Here is a 24,317-nt window from a genome sequence, read left to right as displayed (position 1 = left end):
CTTGGGGGAGGGATCAAGACGATTGCCCTTATAAAACGGGGCCTGCTGTTGCCTCTACTTGCCCCCTGGGCAGCAGCTGTGCACTCTCCTCTGCTGAAAACCGCTCAGTCTGGTCCTCCTCCCAAGGCAGTTGCCCTAAATGTCCTAAAGTGACCCTCAGCAGGTCTGTGGTCCTGCGCTGGACGTGGGAAGAACAGCCCGGGAGGCGGGGCTAGAAGTGGCCAAAGGCTGAGGCCTTGCCCTCACCGTAGGCCGAGGGCTTACCAAATCTACCCCATCGTACTCTACCGAGCGCTTCGCAGAACATTCTGCGCACAGTAAGAGTTCAATAAATGCCACTGATTTTGATCGATCACCTCGGGCTTGGGGCAGCACAGGGCATCGGAGAGGGGCCTCGCAGATCCCGACGGAGCCCTCTCCCCTCGCGTGGCCTTCGGCCAGGTAGAAGTCGGGAAGATGACCCGGTTAAGACGGCGGTGGGGTGACGGAGGTGGGGACTGGGGGCGGGGAAGTGCCTCCTCCGGAAACGGAGTGTTCGGGTGCCAGGTCGAGCTGCCCGGCGGGCTCCGGTCGAGAGGTCCCCTGGCCCGGACGGATGCCCGGACCCCGGCGCCCTTCCGTACGGTCCCCCGGTACGTTCTACCCCGCCCGGGCAGCGGGGCGAGCCCCGGGTGAGGGGTCCCCGGAGCCCCAAGTTGGCTGGTGTCAAGGGGTGAGTGGAGGAGGGAGGAATGTGCCCCGGGAGTTGTGCGGACCTGGCTGGCCCCGTTCTCGTGCCCCCTTTGGGGTGGGCAGTGGTCGCCATCACCTAAGGCGGTGTGTCGCCAGGGGCAGAGGGTGGAAGAGGAGGGAAGGCAGGCTGGCTCCGGGGCCCCAACCCAGGAGGGGCAGATTTCAGCACCTCCAAGTGGGCCAAATGACTTCGTCCAGGGTGGGAGCGCGGCTGGTGGGGAAGGGCAGCCCCGGGTAGGGGGCAGAGAGCCGCGAGGGTGTGTCTGTCCTGTGTCTCCACTTTCCCACCCCTCTCTTGGGGTCTCAGCCCCTACTCTGGGGGCAGGGAGGGGGCGGAGGCACGGAAGAGGAGGAGGAGGAGGAGGAGGAGGGAAAAGAGGAGGGGGCGGTGTTTCCCGGGCCGGGCGGCCCCGGGATCACATGGGCATAGGCAGCTCCCCGAGCCCCGGCCGGGCACTCTCTCCCCAGAGCGGGGGCGGTGGCAGCGGCAGCCCCGGACCTCCCTCGCCCTCCTCCCCGTCCCCGACCCCCCCAGGGTCCCGGCCCGGTGGGCTGGGCCGGGCCAGGTGAGCGCCGGAGCCAGGTAAGAGCCCAGCAGCGCCCAGCAGGGTCCAGGGCCCGGCCGTGCCCCCCCACCTTGGGCTTCCCCTTTTGCCCCACGGGGCTACTCGGTCCTACCCCCCGGGGGTCCGCAGCCCCCTTCCTCTACACTCTCCGTCCCCCGGAGGCTTTCTCCTTCGACCCCCGGGGCTCTGCCTCTCGCCCCCTGGTCCTACCCCCGGACCTCTCCCTCGCCACCCCCCTTGGACTAGTCTCTCCGCCCCCCCGGGGGTCCCTCCCTCTGCCCCTTGGGCGCTCCCCTTTCCTCCCCTTGGATTACTCTCTCCCCTCCGGGGATCCCCCCTCTGCCCCCCGGGGATCCCCCAACTGCCCCCTGGCTCTCCCCTCTCCGTCCTCCTGACATTCTCCCCCTGCCCCCTGGCTCTCCCCTCTCTGTCCCCCCAGGGCTTCCCCCTGCTCCCCTGGCTCTCCCCTCTCTGCGCCCCTGACACTCCCCCCGGTCCCCTGGGGCTCCCCCCTTTGCCCCCCGGGGATCCCACCCCTGCTCCCCTGGTTCTCCCCTCTCTGTCCCCCTGACCTTCCCCCCCCCCCGGTCCCCTGGGGCTCCCTTCTTTGCCCCCCGGGGCTCCCCCCACCCCGATCCCCTGGTTCTCCCCTCTCTGTCCTCCTGACATTCTCCCCTTGCCCCCTGCTCTCCCCTCTCTGTCCCCCTGACACTCCCTCCCGCCCCCTGGTTCTCCCCTCTCTGTCCCCCTGACCTTCCCCCCCGGTCCCCTGGGGCTCCCTTCTTTGCCCCCCGGGTCCCCCACCGCCGATCCCCTGGTTCTCCCCTCTCTGTCCCCCTGACATTCCCCCCTGCCCCCTGGGGCTCCCCCCTTTGCCCCCCAGGGGATCCCACCCCTCTGCCCCCCTGGCTCTCCCCTCTCTGTCCCCCTGACACTCTCCCCCTTCACTCTTCGGAGCTACTCTCTCCTCCCCCGAGGATGCCCCACGCCCCTTCTTCCCCCGCCGCCCCGGTGTCCCCTGGAGTCCCCCTCCGTGCCCTGCCCCGCCGTGCCCGGCCCCTCTGTGCCCGGCTCCTCTGTGCCCGCCCCCGCGGCGCCGGGTCCAGCGCGGCCGCTCAAGGTCCGAAGGGCCGCTCTCCTCCCGGGGAGACTCTGTCCGGAGCCGCCGGGCTGGACGGGGGCCACCGGGGCCGGGGGCCTGAGGGTCGCCTGTCGGGGGACCGGGAGCGGACGATCCGAGGTCAGGGGGCAGGGGCTGCCGGTGGGCAGGACTCCTGGACTTCGCCCTGGGCCCTGGGAGAGTGAGTGTGAGTGAGTGTGTCGTGTGTGTGTGTGTGTGTTGGGGGGAATCTCTTCCCGGGGGGGTGGGCGGGAACAGGGCAGGGGTGTGGAGCGGTGGATAGTTCTCGCAGCTGGTGGCATCGGGCAATGCTCTCGGTGCCGCGGGCTCCTGAGCCCGGGACTAGGGCTGGGGGCTGGGGGCTGGGGGGAGCCGGGGGAGGGGAACGGGGCCGGGGAGGGTCTGCAGGTCGGGGCTCCAGGAACGGAGAGGGGGCTGGCTACGGGGGTGCTCCGCAGGGCGGGGCCCCAGGCTGGCTGAACTGCTTCCTGCCAGCCCTGGTTGCCTGGGTGGGGAGGAGGGCATAGGAAATCCTCCAGGGGCAGAACGCTTGGAGGCACTTCCTTCCCCCGGGGTGGGGGGGAAGAGGAGGAGGCAGCGCTCCTAGGCCGTGGGCACCGCCAACCTCGAGCGCGGGACCCCGAGCGAATGGCCACTGGCCGACTTTTAGGGGCGCGGGGAGGAGGACGGGTTGACCGGTTCCCGGCTCCGGTCCTCTGGTGCTTCCCGTCGGTCAACCGTCAAGCGGTCGAGGCCGTGCCCCTCCCTCCTCCGGCATGGGGCCGAGGGTCTTGCGGGATACCTGGACCCGGGGAGGCCCGCCCACCCGAGCGACGCCAGCGTCCCGCCCTGCCTCCCCTGTCGCCGCCAACCCCTGCCCGAGGGCCCCGAGGCCCGCGGAGAGCCCCTCTGTTGTGGCCGGCGTTGCCACATCACCCGCCCTTCGCCGCCTTCGCCGGCTCCTTCCGGAGCCGACGGCGGTAGGCGCCCCGTACTCCTCGCCTCCTGCCTGGCTCCCACCCACCCCGGCTGCAGCTCACCCTTTCGGCTTTTGGTTTTCTGGGCGCCCTGCCCTTCCCCTCCCACCTCGCAGCTTGTGGCGAGGGGACGAGGGACGGGAAGGCAGGAGCCGGCCGACCTAAACCTTCCCGGCGAAGGCGGGTGGGCGAGGAGCTCCTGAGCTCTTGGGTCCCCACCCCTCGGGCAGATCTCGCAGGACCCTCTCTCCCCCGGGGACCAGGAGAGGAAACTTGAAGTCACCTCTGGGCCCCACCTCCCGTGGAGGAAGTGAAACCATTTCTTGGCGGTAGGTTACTCATTTCCTCTGCCCGTAGCCTGCTGTTTCTTGCGGGCCCTCACGCCGTCATCTCTCCGGACCCCAACCGCTCTCTCCCTTCTCCCCCGACGCAGGCATGGAGCTGACGGTGGAGGTCCTGGGGCCGGCCCCCTGGGGCTTCCGGATCACGGGGGGCAGAGATTTCCGCACTCCTATAATGGTGTCCAAGGTACGACGGGGTGCCCGGGGCCAAGAGCCAAGTGGGGAACGGAGCCCTTCGGCCCTTTTGGGGACACGACTCTGGGTCTGGTTCGTCTGGGCCGGTGAGGTGGAAGGGAAAGGCTGACCAGCGAGGCTTGGTCTCCTCCTTTCCCCCACTGGTGGCCATCTTGGGGGAGTCTGACGGAAGACTCGGAAGAGTTGGTGGGTGGGTGAGCGAGTGTGCGTGTGTGTGTGTTTGTGTGATGGGGGGGGGGTGCGTTGATTAGTTCGTCCAGTCATTTATTGAGGGCTTACTGTGTGCAGAGCACTGTACTAAGCCCTTGGGAGAGAACAATATAACTAAGGCTTCCCTGCCACAGAGTGGGTAGAGGGGAGACCAGTGCCGAGCCTCTAGGCTCCTCTTCTCTAGCCCCCCCAGGGTAACCTTGATCCGCTCCGCTGTCTCCTAGGTAACCGAGCAGGGCAAGGCTGCAGCTGCTGACCTCCGAACCGGGGACATCATCGTGGCCATCAATGGGCAGAATACGGACACCATGCTCCAGGCCGAGGCCCAGAAGAAGATCCGCGAGAGCCCCTCGCCTCTACGGCTGCAACTGGACAGGTAGAAGATCTGCCCGGGCTCTAGGGGTCAGGCCGCTGGCACCTCCGGGACTTGGGGCCGGTATCGGTCAGGTTGTCGCCAGAGGAGAGACCGAGGACGTTCACTAGGCCGGAGGAGCAGGGACCATCCAGCCTTGACACCCTGGACACCTCTTCCCCCCAACCCAGTGTGTCTCCCTTTTGCCCCAGAATCGTCAGCAGGCCTTCTGCTGTTCAACAGAGTGGCGGCTGGTCTGGTCTTCTGTGGGTTTCAGATGGGCATGGGCACTTTGGCGGGGAGGCGTTAGGAGCCAGGGAGCGGGTGTGAGGGAAGCTGGATGCCTCTTTTGATTGGGGAGGGGGACTGTGTGTGTGTGTGTGTGTGAGAGAAAGAGAGAGTGGTGGGGGGAGGGTCTGTGTACTGAGCTGGGAATGGGCGGCCCTGGTCTGGGAGCTGATGGGGTGTGCAGCGTGGGGTAGGGCAGGGCAGGGTGGATTGGCACGAGGCACCTGCAGCCCAGGTTTGACTGGTTCCCAGGAGTGTGCAGGGCGCAGGGCGTGGGCACGGGGTGTTGACACCTGGGGGACGCCCTGAGGGCTTCTCGGGGATGAGGGGTGCAACTCTGCAGAGGCCCTGGGGGTGGGAGGGTCAATAGCCCCAGTTTAAGACCAGGGAAGGGTACTTGGGGTTTGAGAGAAACGGGAAGAGGAGCCCCATGTCCTCTCCCTCTGCTCCTCCATCTCTCGCTTTCTCCGGTTTTCCTTTCCCTAGATGCCTCCGTGCTCCCCTGGGGCACCCCTCAGCCAGAGGGCAAGGGTTCTGGGGACCAGGTGGCCCCCTGGGGTGGGGACAACAGGTGACACAGGGGCATGGAATGTAGAGCTGGCCCCAGCAAGTGAAGGTCCTTCTGGGTGAGGCCTCTGCTCTGACTCAGAGTTGTCACCTTCTGCCTCCGACTCTGCCACCCTCCGTTACCCACACCCACCCTCTGCCCCTGCTGTCGCCCACCCTCACCCTCGTCCCCCATTACCCTGGAAGCAACGTTGCCTGGGCCTGGGTTCTAATCTTGGCTCCGTCCCCTACCTGCTGGGTGCCCTTGGACAATCACTTAACATCCCCGTGCTTCAGTTTCCTCAACTGTAAAATGGGGATTCGGTATGTGTTCGCCCCGGGTGGGACAAGTGCGGTGTCCAATCTGATTATCTCGTACCTACCCCAGCGTTCAGGACAGTGTTTGGCATCCATCAGTCAATCAATCAAAAGCACTGGTCTAAGTGCTTAGGAGAGTACAGCACAACAGAGTTGTGCTTTCTGTCTAGAGAGGGAGACAGATCTTAGTATAGATAAATAAATTACGGCTACGTACATAAATGCATAGTGGGCCTGAGGATGGGGTGAATAAATACCAAGTGCTCAAAGGGTAGAGATCCAAATGTACAGGCAACATTGAAAGGAGAAGGAGCCGGGGAAAAGAGAGCTCGATAGTTAAGTCCTTAGCAAGTACCGATGCTATCCATCCGTGGTATTTATTGAGCACTTACTGGGTGCAGAACACTGTATCAAGTGCTTCGGAGAGCACAAGACAACCGACTCATTCCCCGCCCGCAACGAGCTCTCGTTATTACTACTCCCCGTAACTTTATCCATGCCCATCCCCAATTACCCACCCCCTTCCCTCTTCTATCCCTTTATATCACACCCAACTTCCATCCCCGGCTGCCCCCCCCTTATGCAAACCCTTTCCCTCACTTTCCATATTTATATCGCCCCTCACCCCACCTCGCCCTCTGCCTCTTGGCGGTTGGCCTCCCTGACAACTTCCCCTCGAGGCCACGCTCTTTGCTGCCATCAGCAACCCGGCTCCAGGCCGAGGCCGAGAGTGGCGACCGGGACCACCGTACCACTTCCTGGCCCCGGCGTGGCAGCTCCCACCCCTCCCTCTGCCGCCCGCCCTTCCCGCGCCCCGGCACCGCCTCATGCCATTCCGGGCCCTGAGTGTTTACAGGAGCGGTTCCGGGGGAGGGCGGAGAGGCCTCTTGGCATCTGGGAATGGGACCAAGATCCACAGGAGACGGCAACCCGGGGTGGGGGTGGGGGTGTGTGTGTGTGGGGGGTCAATTGCTGTCATGCTCCGCTCCAGCTCCTCCTTCCTTCATCCTTGCCAGCTCCACCTAACTCCCAGGGCCTCAGGTCAAGGCTGGCAAGAATCTCTGAGTTTCCCTCCTGCTTTCCCAGCCCATCCCCAAAGTGGGGCAGACCCCTCTGCCCACCGCCCCGGGCACTTCTGTATAGTTCAGCAGCACTGAGAGGTGTTGGGGGGCAGGGGAAGAAAGGGGAAGAGATGAGGTGTCATCACCAGGGACAAGGCTGGGCCTAGGAGGGCCCCCTTCCATCTGACTCCGCTCCCGGGGGTGGGAAGGCTGCCTTGGCCGCTGGCTTTGGGAGCTTCTTGCTGACCTCCCTGCAGGATGACCAGACATGTAGGAATGTGAGAAGGGGGACCTCCCCCTTCCTCCTCCTCCTCCGGATCCATCCCCCAGACCGTCCCAAACCCTCTCGACCGCTGGGTCTAGATCTTGGCTCCCTAATGATTTCCAGGATTTGGGCCAGGTTGGATCCCAGCTAAAGGGAAATATCTGGGGGCAGAGGGCACAACTGGTATCTCACTTTGAGGGTGGGGGTGGAATTTGTACATTTCCTATGGATGGATGGCACTCAGTTTTCTGGGGTACCCAGGGGAAATGCGTGTGCCTGCCTCCACCCTCCCTCTGCCCCCCCCGACCCTTCCTCTCCCGTCGTCTGCCCTCCGCTCCATCTCTGCCCTTCCTTCCCTCCCCCAGGACCCGTTCACCCTCTCCAGGTCAGACAAATGGTGAGCGAGTGCTGGACTTGCAGGCTTCCCGTTTTCAGGTAAGACCTCTCTTCCTGCCCATGGGGACACTCCTGCATTCCTGACGCTCTAGACCGCGAGCTCACTGTGGGCAGGGAATGTGTCCGTTTGCTATCGTATTGTACTCTCCCAAGCGCTTAGTAGAGTGCTTCGCACACAGTAAGCGCTCAGTAAATATGATTGAATGAATGAATGAACGGCAGGGAGGCTGGCCTTGAGTGCCAGAGAAGAGGGGTGGACGATTCGGCTCACCTCCCACCCTCCTCCCCACCAGGGCTTGACGAGGACACGGACAGACAGTCAGGCTTCCCTGCGGTCATCGTATTCCAGCCCAGCATCCCTTAGCCCCAGGGCCTGCAGCCCCTTCACCCCGCCCCCTTCCAGCCCCCCAAGCTTTCCGGGCGAGGGGCTGGTGAGCAGTCGGAGGTGAGAACTCGTGGTGGTGGGACTGCCTAGGCCCCACTCTCCTACCTCCTCCATTCCCTGTTTCTCTATCTTTCCTTCCTCCCCCTTACCCTTCCTTCCCTGCTCCCCCTTATCCTTCTTCTTTCCCTTCTCCCCCTTATCCTGTCTTCTCTGCTCCCCCTTATCCTCCTTTGCCCTCTCCCTGCTTATCCTTAATTCCTCTCTCCCCCTTTGTCCTTCCTTCTTTGCTCCCCCTTATCCCTCTTTCCCCTCTCCCTCTGTGTCCTTCCTTCTTTGCTTCCCCTTATCCTTCTTTTCTCTCTCCCTCCTTAGCCTTCGCCCCCAGCCCCATCCGCCACCGGCCCTCCCCCCACCACCCCCATCCGCCACCCGCTGCCCCGGTTTCATCTCGGGCAGGAGTCCGTCTCCAGGCCCCAATGGACTCATTTCCCCATCGCAGCTTCCACAGCCTGGCGCGTCCCCCTGCCGTCGTCCACGCCGACCATCCGTCGACCCTTGGGGACCGCCCCGGCCCCAGACAGGTGAGGACGCCGGGGAGCCGTACGGGGGCGGGAGGGGAGTAGAGCCCTGCATCCCCACGCCCCCTCGGCCCCGCTGCCGAGAAACGAAGGAGAGATCGGCCCGGGTCCCGGAGGTGGGAGAGTCCCCCGGGCCAGCTGGCACCTGCCTCCTCCCGCCCTCCGTCTCCCAGCAACGGCTTCCCGACGGGTCCCGCGGGCACCCCGGGGGCTTGGGCCACTCCTCTCCGGCAGGGCCGTGCCGGGCCCACCCTGCCTTTCCGCCCCCTAAGCCCCGATTCCCCTCCCCTGCCTCCCGACCCCGGATGCCCCCGCCACCCCCCGCCCCGCTCCTGTTTCTCTTGGGCCAGGAGCCGAATAGTTTAGCTGCTGTTGTTGGATGCTTCCCTCTTGGCTTGCGCTGCATTTCTTGATAAATTCCTCCCCATTGCGAGCCATGCACCCCCTCCCCGCCCGCCTCATCCCCCCTTCCCCTCCATCGTCTTGGAGCCTGCTCTCCCCACACCAACCCAGCTCCCTCAGGGGGTGTCTCTCCTGCTTCCGTAGCCTGGGTGGCCGCAGGCCCGCCGCCCCCGCCCCCACCCCCGCCACCACAGAACAGACGGGGCTGTGGTTCTGAATCAATAGGGCCCTCCCCCACCCTCACCCCCTCCCTGTGCCCCTGGCCCAGACCTGACCCTTCTTGTCTGCTGCCGTCGCTGCTGCTGCGCTGGGCTCGCTGGGGGGGAGTTGAGGGGGGACGGCGAGGGGGATCGGCCCCAGCTGCGGGGGTGAAGGCAGCCACGGGGTGAGGCAGACGATGTCCAGCTGTTGAGTTCCTGAGCCCCGGGGGCAGCCTGGGGCCCGAAGCCTGAGGTCCGGCTCCGCACAGACTCGGAGGAAGCAGGAGGGCGGAATCCGCTGTAGTTTGGGTCCCTGTCCCCCTCGCCACTCTTGTGCCCTCACAGAGATGGTGGCCTGGGAGCCTCCGGGCCACGGCACGGCGGCGGCCACGGGCTGAGCTGGGCCGCTGGGGACCGGACGGGCCGGTTATCTGCCTCCCACCGCTCCCCGCTATTTGGGGACGCGCTCCCGGGGCTCGGGCCCGCAGCCTCCAGAGAAGCGGTAGAGGGAAGAGAAAGTCGAGGAGGCTCTTCTAGAAGTCCAAGTCCAACGCACCCTTCCCCTGAACCCACTCCGTCCATGGGGACCCTTCTGGTGGGGCAGGTGTCCTCAGGGTCCTTGTTGACAGGACTCTGCCACTACAGTGCACGCACACATCTGTCTCTCTAGATGTACGTATAGAGAGATACATAGTAATACACGTTTATGTATCTTAAATCTAGCCAAAGCTGAAGAGGCTGGTGGAGGCCCTGGAGTGATGAGGCGAGCTCACCCAGGGGCAGATATGGTGGTTGGACACAGAGGGTGGTGGGTTTGAGAAAAAGAGGCAAGGGTTGAGTGGCAGGGGGATGGAAAATGAGGGGGAAGGGAGAGAGTGAGTCAGTCTCCGTGGTGTCCTTGGTGGATGGTTTGTCCGAAACACTTCCAGGGCTGTATGGAGCAGCTTTGAAGCTAGAGGCAAGGAGGATAGCCAGACCCCATAGATTGGGGGGTGAGGAGCCAAGGGGGTTCCCAAGACATCCCTGTGTTTGCCTGTTCCGATAGGGCCCCAGGAGGATGACGGGAGACCTGTGGGACCACCTCTTCCAGTCTACCTTGGTCAGGGTGGACTCCCAAGGGCAGTCTAAGAAACCCTGGCAATCCTGGACCTGACTTAGGTGCTGGGGGTGGGAGGGCGAGGGCTATTAGTGCCCACAGTAGTCATGGTAAATGTATTTATTGAGCACTTGCGGAGTGCAAAGCACCGTAGTAAGTGTTTGAGAGAGGCAACGGATGCAAAAGCCTGAAGACCTTTTACTCAACAGGGGAGGCAGACAGGAAAGTACTTTAAATGATTGGAATCAGAAGGAATAATAGAAAATGCACTGGAGTATGCCCACATTTTCCAGTCCCGAAGCTGGCTCTGAATGAATCTGTGAGCTGGTAGGGTTGGCATTTGGCCCGCCCCGACTAGGCTGGTGGGAATTCACTGAAGGGTGTTTGCTGGAGGAGGGGGTTTTGAGGAGGACTTTGAAGGAGGGCAGGGCTGAGGTCTGGCAGATTAGAGCGGGGAGTTCAAGGCTCAGGAGACAACATGAGTGAAGAGTCACCAGTGGGCAAGACTACTGAAGCTGATGGAAGAAGGTTGTTTTTTGGGTGTTTTGGGCGCCAAGGGAGATGGGCGAGCACTGAAGGATTCTGCACTTCTTGAGATGAATGTGCTGAAAGGTGTTTCAGGAGATGATCCGGGCCGCAGCGTGGCGTTTGGATTGAGTGGGGAGAGGCTAGAAGCGGGGAGGTCAGCGAAGCAGCTGATGCAGTTGTCAAACCGGGAGATGACAAGTGCTCGAACCAGGGTAGTGGCCATTTGGGTGGAGAAGGAAGGGGCGGATCCGGGAAATGTTTTGGAGGATGAATCGGCAGGATTTAGTAGTTGATCGGTTGCGAGAGCTGAACGCCGGCAAGGAGCGTCTCTAAGGTCTCAGGCTTCGGGATGGTGTGTCATAGCTGGGGATGGGAGAGTTGGGAGGAGGGGAAGACTGAGGGGGGAAGACGGGTTGAGTTTCGGACACGTTGCGTTCGAGTTGCCGGCCTGCCATCCGAGCGGCAATGTCTCGAGGGTGAGGGGAGATACTGGAGTGGAGAGCGGGGCCTAAGTCGAAGCTGAAAAGGTAGATTTGGGCTGCTCCACGTAGAAGTCATGGCTGAAGTCACGTGAGTTGATCCGCTTCCCAAAAAAGCGAGTGTTGATTAGGACTGTGAGCCCCAGGTGGGACGGGGACTGTGTCCAACCTGATTAGCTTCTATCTACCCCGGGGTTTAGAACAGTGCTTGACACATAGTAAACATTGAACAGATTCCCTCATTAAGAGCACGGGCCTGGGGGTCAGAAGGTCGTGGGTTCTAATCCCAGCTCTACCACTTGTCTGCTGGGTGACCTTGGGGAAGTCCTTTTACTTCTCTGTGCCTCAGTTACCTCATCTGTAAAATGGGGATTGAGACTGTGAGCCCCACGTGGGACAGGGACTGCGTCCAGCCTGGTTTACTTGTATCCACCCCAGCACTGAGTACAGTGCCCGGAACATTGTAAGTGCTTAACAAATACCATTATTATTATTAAGGGAGAAGACTATGGAACCAGAAGAGATGGGTTCTGGCCCAGCTGCCCACTAAGCCCTGGCAAGTGCCCAGCAGCTGAGCGATTTCAGTCCTGACTCTTGCTAGATGATTTACAACGCTGCCCGAGAGACAGTGAGCGTGGCACCCCCCTAGAGATGCCCTGCGGAGGGGCTCCTCTGTTAGAGAAGCAGCGTGGCTCACTGGAAAGAGCCCGGGCCTGGGAGTCAGAGGTCATGGGTTCTGATCCCGGCTCTGCCACCTGTCAGCTGTGTGACTTTGGGCAAGTGGGGAAGCAGCGTGGCTCAGTGGGAAGAGCCCGTGCTTGGGAGTCAGAGGTCATGGGTTCGAATCCCAGCTCCGCCCCTTGTCAGCTGTGTGACTGTGGGCAAGTCACTTCACTTCTCTGGGCCTACGTTCCCTCATCTGTATAATGGGGATCAACTGTGAGCCTCATGTGGGACAACTTGATTACCCTGTATCTACCTCAGCGCTTAGAACAGTGCTCCGCACATAGTAAGCGCTTAACAAATACCAGCATTATTGTTATTCTTCTTCTCTGTGCCTCAGTTCCCTCATCTGTAAAATGGGGATTAAGACTGTGAGCCCCATGTGGGACAACCTCATTACCTTGTAGCCCCCTCAGAGCTTGGAACAGTGCTTAGCACATAGAAAGCGCTTAACAAATGTTATTACTATTATTATTATCATTATTATCAATATTATTATTATTCAGACCCTTGGGTCAGTGGGAGAGAAACGCCCCCTGGTGTTGAGCCTTGATATAGACGCGTGGAAGTCGACAAAACGTTGGGTGCTGCCTCCTTCCCTCCTTTAGTAGCATTTATTGAGCGCTTACTGTGTGCAGAGCACTGTGCTAAGCCAAATGACTCTCTCCTCAGGCTGGGCCTGGCCGAGCCGGTGACTCCGCCGTGCGAGTTCTGCCTCCTGCGCCTGCCAGACCCAGGAATTCCTTCTCCTCCAGTCCCCGACAGAGGTAGGACTGGGGCTGAGGGACTGGGAGGCAGAGCCCGGTGGGACGTGGGCCGGGGAAGGGGGTCGAGTCTCCCCTTGAATCCTCCAGAGTCCTTCGCACGGACCCAGGAGGGCGCACGCACCCACCCGGACACGCCACCCTGCTAGCGATCGGTGGCGTTTATTGAGCGCCTCTGCGGTGCGTGGCACTGTTCTAAACATCTGGGAGAGACAGCAGCAGCTGACTCCCTCCTCTCTGATCTTCTGGGATGAGGGTTTAGGTGTTTCTGGGCCTATCCCCTTGAGCCCATCTTGGTGGTTCTAGAACCTTCCCCGCTTAAAGCCCATACCGCTGCGCCTCCCATCCCCATGGCTGTCCTCCCCGGTGAGAAAAAAAAAAAACCCAGTTTGCCTTCCTTGTGGTACGATCTTAGAGGATGGAGGCACAACCAGCGTAGCTTGGTGGAGAGAGCATGGCTCTGGGAGTCAGAAGGATCTGGCTTTTAATCCCAGCTCCACCACTTGTCTGCTGTGTGACTTCGGGCAAGTCACTTAAATTCGCCGGGCCTCAGTTACCTCATTTGTAAAGTGGGGATTAAGACCGTGAGCCCCGTGGGGGACAGGGATTGCGTCCACCCTGATTGTCTTGTACCGACGCCGTCACTTGGTCCCAGTGCCTGGCTCATAATAAGTGCTCAGCAAGTCCCGCAATTATAAGTCTTATTTTTAATTCATTCATTCAGTCATGTTTACTGAGTGCTTTCTGTGTCCAGAGCACTGTACTGAGCGCTTGGGAAAGTACAGTACAACAATAAACAGTGACATTCCTTGCCCACAACAAGCTTACAGTCTAGAGCGGGGGAGACAGAGCCCAGTGGGCTGAGGCGGTCATCTGGTCTCACTTGATGAAGTGAGACTTCACTAGAGAAGCAGCGTGGCTCAGTGGAAAGAGCCCGGGCTTAATGATAATAATAATAATAATGTTGGTATTTGTTAAGCGCTTACTATGTGCCAAGCACTGTTCTAAGCGCTGGGGTAGACACAGGGTCATCAGGTTGTCCCACGTGGGGCTCACGGTCTTAATCCCCATTTTACAGATGAGGTAACTGAGGCACCGAGAAGTGAAGTGACTCGCCCAAAGTCACACAGCTGACGAGTGGCCGAGTGGGGATTCGAACCCATGACCTCTGACTCCAAAGCCCGTGCTCTTTCCACAGAGCCAAACTGCTTCTCTTGGCTTGGGAGTCAGAGGTCATGGGTTCGAATCCCTTCTCTGCCACTCGTCAGCCGTGTGACTGTGGGCAAGTCACTTCACTTCTCTGGGCCTCAGTTACCTCATCTGGAAAATGGGGACGAAGACTGTGAGCCTCACGTGGGACAACCTGATGACCCTGTCTTTACCTCAGCCCTTAGAACAGTGCTCTGCACAGAGTAAGCCCTTAACAAATACCAACATTATTATTATTATTATTGATGGCGGGATCCACCCAGCTGGGGCTCTTCGGAGTTCTGAGCCCCGATCCCTCTAAACCTTTAAACCTCCAATTCGAGGAGCCCACCCTCACCCGCTGCCCCAGCGGGGAGCCTCCCTGACCCTCCCCTCTCCTTCCGGGACCTCGACTTCCAACAGCAGGGACCCGGAAGGAGGAGCCCAGCTTCTTGAGGAGGATTCCGAGGTCTTCAAGATGATGCAGGAGAACCGAGAGGGGCAGGCGGCCCCTCGCCAATCCAGCTCCTTCCTGATGCTCCAGGAGGCCCTAGAAGCTGGGGAGAGAGGTAAAGGGAGAGAGCAGGTCGGTGGGAGAGGGTGGGAGGGGACTCTCGGGAATTGGGCCCCAACAAGCCCCCTGCCACCTAAGGTCTGGGCTCTGTACTCTCTGGATGCTGGTGGGGTTGGGGGGGTCTGCTCTGGGCCGATCCCTCTTTGAAAGCACTTATGAACGTATCTGTAATTTATTTATATTAATGTCTGCCTCCCCCTCTGGACCGCAAGCTCATTTCGGGCAGGGAAGCGTCCGTTTGTCGTTGCATCGTACTCTCCCAAGCACTCGGTACAGCGCTCGGCGCGCCGTAAGTGCTCAGTGAGTATGAATGAATGAATAAATGAATATTTCTCGAGCAGATGGCACGACGGTCTGCCTGCCCAGCTCGCTGAGCCCACCGGTCCCCCGGCCGGCCGGGACCGCCCTGACTCCACCCCCAAAGCTGCACGTCTGTGAGAAGTGCCACAGTGGCATCACGTGAGTGAGGGGGACGGGGTTGGGGCTGGGGCTCCCGGGGCGAGGTGGGCACTGAGGTGACCAGAGGTTGGCGAGGGAGGGCTCTCCTCTTAGGAACTGGCCCTACTGCCCTAAGGTTCGGTAGATCAAGGGGAAGAGCTGGGGCGCCCCCCGGCCGGGGCTCCCCTCCCCTGGCGTCCCCCTCCCTGCCGACCGTGGGGCCGGTGGGCTGCTGGGCCGGTAGGTCTGCCCCCTCCGGCTCCCTCCAGCCCCCTGGCCGACGCCTTTGCCCCCTTTTAGGAACCAGGCGGTGCGGATCCAGGAGGGGCGTTACCGCCACCCGGGCTGTTATGTCTGCGCCGACTGCGGCCTCAACCTGAAGATGCGCGGACACTTCTGGGTGGGCGACGAACTCTTCTGCGAGAAGCACGCCCGCCTGCGCTACCCGGGCCCGCCCACCCTCAGTGCCCGCTCCTGAAGGGCCTCGGCCGACCCCTGCCCCGACCAGCCCGCCCTGCCTTCCGCCGGGCGACCTGGGTGTTCCTGAGCGCTGGGTCGGGGCTGGGAGTCTGACGGGAGCTGAGTCGGTACCCGTCCTTGCTCCATCCCCGCTGCCCCACACGACCCTCAGCCTAGCTGGGCCTCGCCTCAGGGGTGGGGAAAGAGGGCCGGCCTTGTGGGTGGGCTGCTCGAAGGCGGCGGGTCTTCCCTGGCGAGCGAGGCGGGCACCGGGCCAAGAGGTGATGCAGGCACTGAGCCTGGGGCTGAGTGGGGCTCCTCATTTAGCTGTTATAAGGCACGCGCCGGGTACGGGGTGGGCGGCAGAGGGGGGCGGGAGCAAGGGACGGAGCGGGGGCACATCTTTCGGAGGGAAGGATGGGGGACGATGCCAGGTGGAAAGGTTTCGCTTTAAAGCCACTGTGTAAAGCTTCCGTGAAATATATATAAATATATATATATGTATATCTATGTACAAATAAAACAGATGGTAATATATATATATCCCCACACTCACCCTCACTATCCCCTGTGCACGAGAGCTCAGGCCCTGGCAGCAGGGGAGGAGAGCGGTCTTCAGAGAGATAACGTTCGGCGCTGTTACCGCATCGCGTTTGAACGATCTCGACGATAACGTTAATAATCACTGCGGTTTTTGTCAAGCGCTTACTATGTGGCAGGCACTGCACTGAGCCCTGGGGTAAGAGACGAGTTAATCAGGTCGGACGCAGTCCTTCTCCCCCACGGGGCACCCGGTCAGATGGACGAGGTGGAATTAGAACAGAAGCAGGTGAAGACAAAGGGGCAGAGACTCAGTAGGGCCGGGCAGGGCGGGATGTTTTAGAGCCAGAGTCCCGGCGTGTGGAACGGGCAGCACGTCCCACAGATGCCCTGTGGACGACACCTCCAGGTGTGGCCTGAAACTATGCTAAAAATAGCTCCGGGGCCGAGGGAGTAAGGTGCAGGGAGGGGACCCGACCCAGCGACCGACCGACCCACCGACCGTGGGTGGGGCCCCCGGAGGTGACCGACCGGATTTTTGCAGGTCCCTGCCTGGCTGAGGGCGAGGACTCTTTCCAGGAGGCGGGGTTCAAGAAACACGCAGGAGGGGAAGGTCAAAAGTCAGCGGAAGAAACACGAAGGGGTCAGAGAGAGGGCGGGGGGAGAGCCGAGAGATGGAGTCTCGAGTTCGGGAAGGAGTCTGGGGGAGAGGTAGGGGTGATGTACCGACGCAGGCAGACACGGAAACACCTACACAATCACAGATTCCTCCACACAGACATACGTGTCCAAACGGGCGTATTTATTGAATGCCTACTGTGTGCGGAGCACCACACTAGGCGCTTGCGAGAGTACAATATAAGAGTCTGTAGACACATTCCCAGCCACAAGGAGCTCACAGTCTAGAAACGTACGGACGTAGACGCGTACAACTACAACACCGCAATCGCAGACACGCACGTACACATCCAATCGGAGACTCATCCCAAGACACACAGGTGTCGGTCCCTTACTCACTAAAAGAATGCCAACACTGTGTGGCCAGGGGCTCCCCGTTGCTGTCGGTGAGCCCCGCTGGTGGGACATTCATGGCAGAGCCCGGACAGCAGCAGTAATTATAATAATGTTGGTATTTGTTAAGCGTCTACTATGTGCAGAGCACTGTTCTAAGCACTAGGGAAGATCCAGGGAAATCCGGTTGTCCCACGTGAGGCTCACAGTTACTCCCCATTTTACAGATGAGGGAACTGAGAGAAGTTTAGCGACTTGCCCACAGTCACACAGCTGACGATGGGAGGGCCATGCCGGCCTGGCCCTCTAGGCAGTAAGCTCGTTGCGGGCAGGGAATGTGTCTGTCATATTGTACTCTCCCAAGTGATCAGAACAGTGCTCTGCACACGGTGAGCGCTCAGCAAATACGATCGACTGACTGACGGCCTGACAGGGCTGGTGGCGCGGATGGCAGGAGGCCCCTGAAGTGCCCTCCTGGGTCTGCCTCCCATGACAGACCTGGCTCCTCCAGGTCGAGGACGTGTCGCGAGTTGCCGAGCCGGGCCGAGCGAGCGCTGCGCCCCTTCTTCCTTCAGGGGAGATGGTCGTTGTTGTCCCCGCCTGCCCCGCTCCGGACTTCCTCCACCGGTCGGAACAACGGCAGGACCTTCAGACCCATCGGGTGGTGGGGCGGAACGTCCCCGGGAGAGCGAGTCGTCTCCGGGCCCGGCGTGGGAGGCCGGCTTTAAAATCAGCCCCGAAGGCCCAGATCGGCCCCCGAGGGGGTGGGGAGTTCCAGTCGGGGCTGTTCTGCTCCGCTTGGCCGGGCCCCCAAGGCAACCCAATTCCCGCGTTCTATTTCCGCCCAGTCCTCCAGGTGCAGAGCCTAAAAACAGGCCCAGGGGTCAGAAGTGGACTGACCCAGGCCCGGTGACCCCAGGAAGCCCCGAGGCCAAGGAACCCGAAACCCGTACCGCCTGTAGTTTCCACGCCTTTGTCCAGATCCCCGCCCAGGAGCTTTCCGACCGAGCAGCCGCAGATCTCCTTGAGCGTCCGTGGTGGGCACAGGGTGCGAGGGGTGCTGGGGACGCGGTGGTCGGTGGCTAAGGTGTTTGGCGTTGGGACGTGGGCCGACGCCAGGCCGGACCCTTGCCAGAGGCTGAAAGTAGGTTCAGTTTACACTCCTCCTGCACCCCCTCATCCCACAAAGGTGCCCTTCTCCTCACCTCTTGGACCCTCCCTTGTCCCTTGGGAATTCACCTCAAAGCCTGCCAAATCTAGACTGCAGCTTGAACTTGGAACCGTCCTTCTCCCGCCCTCTTCAAAAGGCTTGGCTCCAGAGACCCGGTTGATGCGATAAATCGTTCATCTGTCGGCAAGCTTGGCAGAAGATCTGGGAGTAAACCTTTGATCTTTTGCTCTGGTCCCCATCTCCCCTGTTTTTCTTCCCGGCAACATAGTCCCAGGTTGCACCTGGGACGCCCCCCTTTCCCTCCCCCCAGTGGGAAGCCGAGCTGAAGGCAGAAATGTGGAATGGGAGGGGAGGAATCTAGGTGTGGTGTTGCCCTAGGCCCCCGAGAGCTGTCGGAACGGCTCTGACCCTCTCTTCCTCCTGATTTTGCAGCTTTTCGAGCTTGGCTACCTCCCAGAGTTAGGGGGGGGTCTTAGGGGTGGGGCACTGTTCGGGATTGGGGCTCCCCTCCCGCCTCCAGCCCCTGGAGTCCTCCATTATCAGTCAATCAATGGTATTTATTACTCAACGCAAAACTGTCTACTAAGCACTCGGGAGTGTACATTTATGTTCCCTGACCTCAAGGAGTTTACATTCGACTGGGGTAGACAAAGATAATTTGCAAATAGAGCAGGAGAAAGAAACAAGGAAATGGGAAGCAACTGATACTAGGATGAAAGAGGTGAATAAATAATTGAGTATGAAGATGAAAATAAACATGATCAATGGTATTTGTTGAGCTCTTACTAGGTGCAGAGCACTGTACTAAGCTCTTGGGAGAGTACAATATAACAGAGTTGGCAGAAACGCTTCCTGCCCCGAACAAGCTTCCGATCTAGTCCGTTTGTTCTTAGATGCTGAACACAGGAATAAAATAGGTAACATTAAGGGTGGCTGTTTTAGGTTGACGCGTCTGGGCGGTTGTGAATTCATCAAGGAAGGCTTCCTGAAAGAGGTGGGATTTTAGGGGGGTTTGGAAGATGGGGAGGGCCACAGCCAAGCAGATCTGTGGTGAGGGAGGTGCAGAGTGAGGGGAACAGCTTGAGTGAGAGATCAGAGGCAGTGAGGTGGAGAGGAAGTTATAGTTAGAAGGTGAGTGTAGGAGGGTCAGTGATGGTGAACTGGGGAGGAGTGGATTAAGAGTGCTGATGTAGAAAATGGGAAGAATTGCGGGGGAGTCTTGAAGCAAGCTGAGAGGTGTTTTTGCTTGATGTGAGGGGAGATGGGTAGCCACTGGAGGATTTTGAGGAATGATGTGTGCTCTGACACGGCAAGAAATATTAATACGGTGATGATGATCTGTGCAGCACTGCGAGCTAAAGGCTGAAAGGTGGAGAGGAAGGGGCGGATGTGGAAGATGTTTTAGAAGAAGAATCATCAGAACTGGGAGTAGATTGAATATGAGAGCTGGAAGACAGGATGATGGTGGTAACAACTGCGATGAGGCAGGAGGAGGAAAGATGAGAGGTTCCATTTTTGTGGGTTGGCATCCAAGTGGAGAGGTAGGCACAAAGAATCAGGTGAGAGGTTGGGTCTGGAGAGGTAGATTTGGGCATTATCCACGTAGAGTAGGCCCAGGGACCCAGGATAACGGCTGCAAACCCTCACAAAAAGTGAAAGAACATATACGGTCCGGGGTTATTTAGATGCTATTCACCAGCAGAAGCCAGTGAAGAAAGTGAGAAGAGAATGACCTTTGAGGCAGAAGAACCTTGCCTGTGAAACCAAGATCTGAAAGTGTTTCAAGCAGGAGGGAACGGTCCAAAGTGTCTGAGCTGACAAGAGAGAGCAAAGTCCACCAGATTTCCATGTGAAATCATTGGGGACCTCGTTAGAGTGCGGTCTCAGTGAAGCGAAGGGGTCAAAAACCTGATTACAGTGGATCAAGAAGAGAGTGGGTGGAGAAGAAGTGAAAGTAGTGGGTGTATACAAATAGTTCCGGGACCTTGGATAAGATTGCGAGAGCGGGGAGATGGGCAGAAGGCTGGAGGGGCCCCGTGGGATCCAGGGAAGGCTTTTTCAGTGCTGGCCTCTTGTGCTCTCGGGCCCTGTCGCTGGCTTGAGGGTAAGCACGACTGGCTGGCCCCGGGAAGCCAAGTGGCCAAGTGGCCAAGACCAAGACCATCAGGCCTGCCCGATGGCTCGGCAGAGGGTCAGTTCCTGGGTTGAGCAGCCTGACCCAGCTGAGAAGCAGTGTGGCCTAGTGGGAAGAGCCCGGGAGCCAGGGGACCTGGATTCTAATCCCGGTTCCGGCATATGCCGGTGTGTGACCTGGGCAGATCATTTAACTTCTCGGGGCCTCGCTTACCTCATCTGCAGAATGGGAGTTGAATTCCAGTTCTCACTCCTCTTTACTGTGAATGAGCCTTATGCGGGACTGCGTTAGATCTGAGTATCTTGTATCTACCCCAGCACTTATCTCTGTACAGTGCTTGGCACATAGCTAGGGCTTAAAAAACACCACAGTTATTATCTACACATCCTGCTGTGGGTCTTCTTTGTCCCTCTGACCAGACAGTGATGGAGTGCAGATGTCCCTCAGCCCTGGCCCATCTAATAATAATAATAATTGTGGTATTTCTTAAGCACTTACTCTGTTGGGGTGGATACAAGCAAGCTAGGTTGGACACAGTCCCTATCCCACGTGGGGCTCACAGTCTCAACCCCCATTTTACAGATGAGGTAACTGAGAGAAGTTAAGGGACTTGCCCAAGGCCACACAGGAGACAAGTGGTGGAGGCAGGATTAGAACCCATGACCTTCTGACTCCCAGGTCTGTCCCATGCTGTTTCCCCTTCTACTTGTTGAGGACAGGGAGAGATAAATAAATAAGGATATAATTCCTCCTCTTTCTCTCACCATTTCTCCAACCCCCCTTCAGCTTTCCTTACCCTGAGAAGTAAGAAGGGTGCAGGGATTATTCTGTTTTCTAAACTGCACGTAGAACCTGGCACTCCAGGAGTCACTGAGTAAATGTACCCACCTCTCTTAAGTGGGAAACTGTGGAGGAGAGAAAGTAAAACAAAAAATGCTGGTATTTGTTAAGCGCTTTCTGTGTCAAACAGTGGTATTTATTGAGTGGCTACTGTGTGCAGAGCCAAGTGCTCTTCTAAGCACTGGGATAGGCACAAGTTACTCAGGTCTGACACAGTCCCTGTCCCACATGGGGCTCAGGTATTGAATCCCTATTTTACAGTTGAGGAAACTGAGGCACAGAGAAGTTAAATAATAATGTTGGTATTTGTTAAGCGCTCACTATGTGCAGAGCACTGTTCTAAGCGCTGGGGGAGATACAGGGCCATCAGGTCATCCCACTTGAGGCTCACAGTTAATCGCCATTTTACAGATGAGGTAACTGAGGCACAGAGAAGTGAAGTGACTTGCCCACAGTCACACAGCTGACAAGTGGCAGAGCCGGGAGTCGAACTCATGACCTCTGACTCCCAAGCCCGGGCTCTTTCCACTGAGCCTCGCTGCATCCCAAGGTCGCACAGCAGGCAAGTGATGGAGCCGGGACTAATCAATCATATTTATTGAGTGCTTGCTGTGTGCAGAGCACTGAACTAAGCCCTTGGGAGAATTATGGGGAAGCGGCATGACTCAGTGGAAAGAGCCTGGGCTTGGGAGTCAGAGGTCATGGGTTCGACTCCCGGCTCTGCCCCTGTTCAGCTGTGTGACTGTGGGAAAGTCACTCAACTTCTCTGTGCCTCAGTTACCTCATCTGTAAAATGGGGATTAACTGTGAGCCTCAAGTGGGACGACCTGATGACCCTGTATCTCCCCCAGCGCTTAGAACGGTGCTCTGCACATAGTAAGCGCTTAACAAATACCAACACTATTACAGTGTAACAGAGCTGGTAGACACGTTCCCCGACCGCAGTGAGTTTACAGTCTACAGTGTTAGAACCCAGGTCTTCTGGGTCCCAGGCTCGTGCTCTTCCCACCAGGCCACGCTGCTTCCCACTAAAGTAGCCACTATAAGGTCACTGTTGTGGTGAGGAGGGGGCAAGGGGAAGGGAGAGGTCCCCGGGACCAAAGATGGGCCTAGGAAAAAGCAGGCGTGCCTGGGCTGAGCCATGTAGGGGCCTGATCCGGGTGATGCCGGAGTGGGCGAGGGAGGGAAAACCTTCTCAAACTGGCCATTAAAACCAGCCCCTCTCCTCTGTCCCTGCACTGGGTGGGGGCTAGACTATCTGAATGCCCAGAGTCCCTAACCCTTGGGGAGGAGGGAGCCTTTCTGAGCCCCACACAAAGCCGGGGCCAGGAGGGTACATTCCTGCTAGCTCTGCGCTTCCTGTTTCTGACTGCATTCCTGCCTCAAGTCACCACGGAAACAGTTCGGCCCCTCCTGGAATCCAGCCCCACATTCCCCCATTTAAGGCAGGGATCTGACAGAGGTGCCCCCCTCCGCCCCCCCCCCAAAACACCCGGAGGGTGGGTGTGTGAGGGGGAGGCAGCCTGGGCCACCCACCAAAAGAGCCCTGAGAGCGAGCGAAGGCAGGCGGAGGCGATCCGATGCCTGGACGGGATTCCCATCGCCGTCGGTCTTGTTGAGGCTGTGTATGGGTCCCCCTTTCTGGGCCTCAGTTTCCCCAGGGTGGAGGGGCTGGGGCTTGTTCTGAGAGAATGGTGAGAGGGAGCCTGCCTGGATGAGTTAGGCAGGGCCCCATGGCATTTTACTGGGGTGTTCACGGGTAGGGAAAGGAAGAAGACTCTGTAGACTGTTGCTTTGATGTCCACACGTGTCCACCTGTCAAGCCTCGAATCAATCAATCAATTAAGAGTGTTTCTGCTCCTGGAGTCCCACTCTACCCACCCCCGGAAGGGGAACCCCAAATCTTTATCAGGGTGCTGCCCCTTGCCCCTCCACTCCTATCTTCTTCGAGCCCGTCGACCGAAGAGATGAGGCCCAAGCAGGACCGGGAAGATGGGACCTGAGGCCCCGGGCCTGCCTATGGGGAATTTGTCTGCCCTGCTTCTTCCAAATGGTGGGGGGGGGGGGACAATAAACAGCCACCCCCCCCCAACTCCTTTGGGGAAACCACCTGCCTCAGCCCCTGACCCTCCTGCAGTTGGGGCTGTGGATTACCTTTCATCTGCCAGGGCCCGACAGGGCTGGGGCAATTAATTCTTTAAAGGCCTCCTGCCTCCTCCAGCTCCCCCCACCTCCTTCCTGCAGCTGCAGTCTTTACTTTTTCTTTTTTTTTTTAATTGGCACCTGTTAAGCACTAACTATGTGCTAGGCACTGCACAAAGTGCCGGGGAAGCACGAGCTAATCAAGTTGGATACCGTCCACGTCCCACATGGGGCTCCCGGTCTGAATCGCCATCTTACTGAGTCACAGAGAAGGGACTTCCCCGAGGTCTCACACACTCTTCCCTCCTTCGGGGCATCAGCGACTGTGGGGGCCTGGGACCCAAACCAAGACAACCCCTCTCTCCTGAAGGCCCCAAAATCCGTTGCGTGGATCTTCCTAGTGTGCACTGTCCTGCCTCCTCTCCCCCAGCCCCCCGACTCGAATTTTTTCCCCTTTTCCTTTCTTCTGTTCTCCCCCACCGCTGCCGACGGCCCCGCCTCTGGCTGGGGGTGGGAGGGCCAGGCTGTGGGACTGGACTCCCTGCCCCTATTTGTCTCCGACGATGATGATGGTGGTGTTTAAGTGCCAAACACTGTTCTAAACCCTGGGGTAAATACAAGGTAATCTGGTAGTCCCCCGTGGGGCTCACCGTCTCAATCCCCGTTTTGCAGATGAGGGAACTGGGGCACAGAGAAGTGAACTGACTTGCCCACAGCGGATAAGTGGTGGAGCTGGGATTAGAACTCATGACCTCCGACTCCCAAGCCCTGGCTCTTTCCACTAAGCCACAGTGGGGCTCCTGAGGCCTGAGGGGAGAGAAGAGGGGGGTCAGAGTCCCATTGTCCTCAACGCCCCCCCCCCCCCCACTGCTCTCCTTCTTCTCTGCCCCCTCCTCCATCCTATTGCCCTTTTCCCCTCCCTGGGCCGAATCTCCCAGTCGCTGATCAGCCTGGCTCGGTGGAAAGAGCCCGGGTTTGGGAGGCAGAGGGCGTGGGTTCTAATCCCGACTCCGCCCCTGGACACCTGGGTGACCCGGGGCAAGTCACCGCACTCTCCTCAGTTTACCTCATCTGTGGGCCACGCTTGGCACCTTGTAAGCGCTTCACAAAGTCATCGTTATTATTATTATTCCCAGCGGGGCTGAGGACAGGCGCCGGCCCCTCCCGCCTGCTGCCGCTCCGCCTCAGTTTCCCCGGCATTAACGCCTCCCCCTCCCCTCCGCCTTTCCGGGGAGGGGTCCGGGGGGAGGGTCCCGGGGGAGGGGTCCGGGCCGCAAGCTCCGGCCGCCAACCGACGT

At 59.4% G+C, this 24,317-nt stretch overlaps 1 protein-coding gene across 3 annotated transcripts; it reads left to right on the top strand.

The window, feature by feature from the left end:
- The first annotated feature begins 1,151 nt into the window (after positions 1-1,151).
- On the top strand, positions 1,152-15,724 carry PDLIM2 (PDZ and LIM domain 2). 3 transcript variants are annotated; one of them, XM_029064391.2, is made up of 10 exons: positions 1,152-1,315; positions 3,829-3,923; positions 4,366-4,517; positions 7,337-7,406; positions 7,661-7,812; positions 8,252-8,333; positions 12,431-12,525; positions 14,134-14,279; positions 14,626-14,743; positions 15,023-15,724. In XM_029064391.2, the coding sequence occupies exons 2-10, from the start codon at positions 3,831-3,833 to the stop codon at positions 15,198-15,200; spliced, it is 1,086 nt and encodes a 361-aa protein (XP_028920224.1). In that variant the 5' UTR covers positions 1,152-1,315; positions 3,829-3,830; the 3' UTR covers positions 15,201-15,724. The 3 variants fall into 3 exon arrangements, with proteins under 3 accessions (XP_028920224.1, XP_028920226.1, XP_028920225.1); XM_029064392.2 differs by lacking the exon at positions 1,152-1,315 and adding an exon at positions 3,322-3,724; XM_029064393.2 differs by lacking the exon at positions 3,829-3,923.
- Positions 15,725-24,317: the final 8,593 nt, after the last annotated feature.

The sequence above is a fragment of the Ornithorhynchus anatinus genome, chromosome 5 (assembly GCF_004115215.2).
Source record: "Ornithorhynchus anatinus isolate Pmale09 chromosome 5, mOrnAna1.pri.v4, whole genome shotgun sequence".
NCBI lineage: Eukaryota > Metazoa > Chordata > Mammalia > Monotremata > Ornithorhynchidae > Ornithorhynchus > Ornithorhynchus anatinus.
This window is presented reverse-complemented; position numbering and strand designations above follow the sequence as displayed.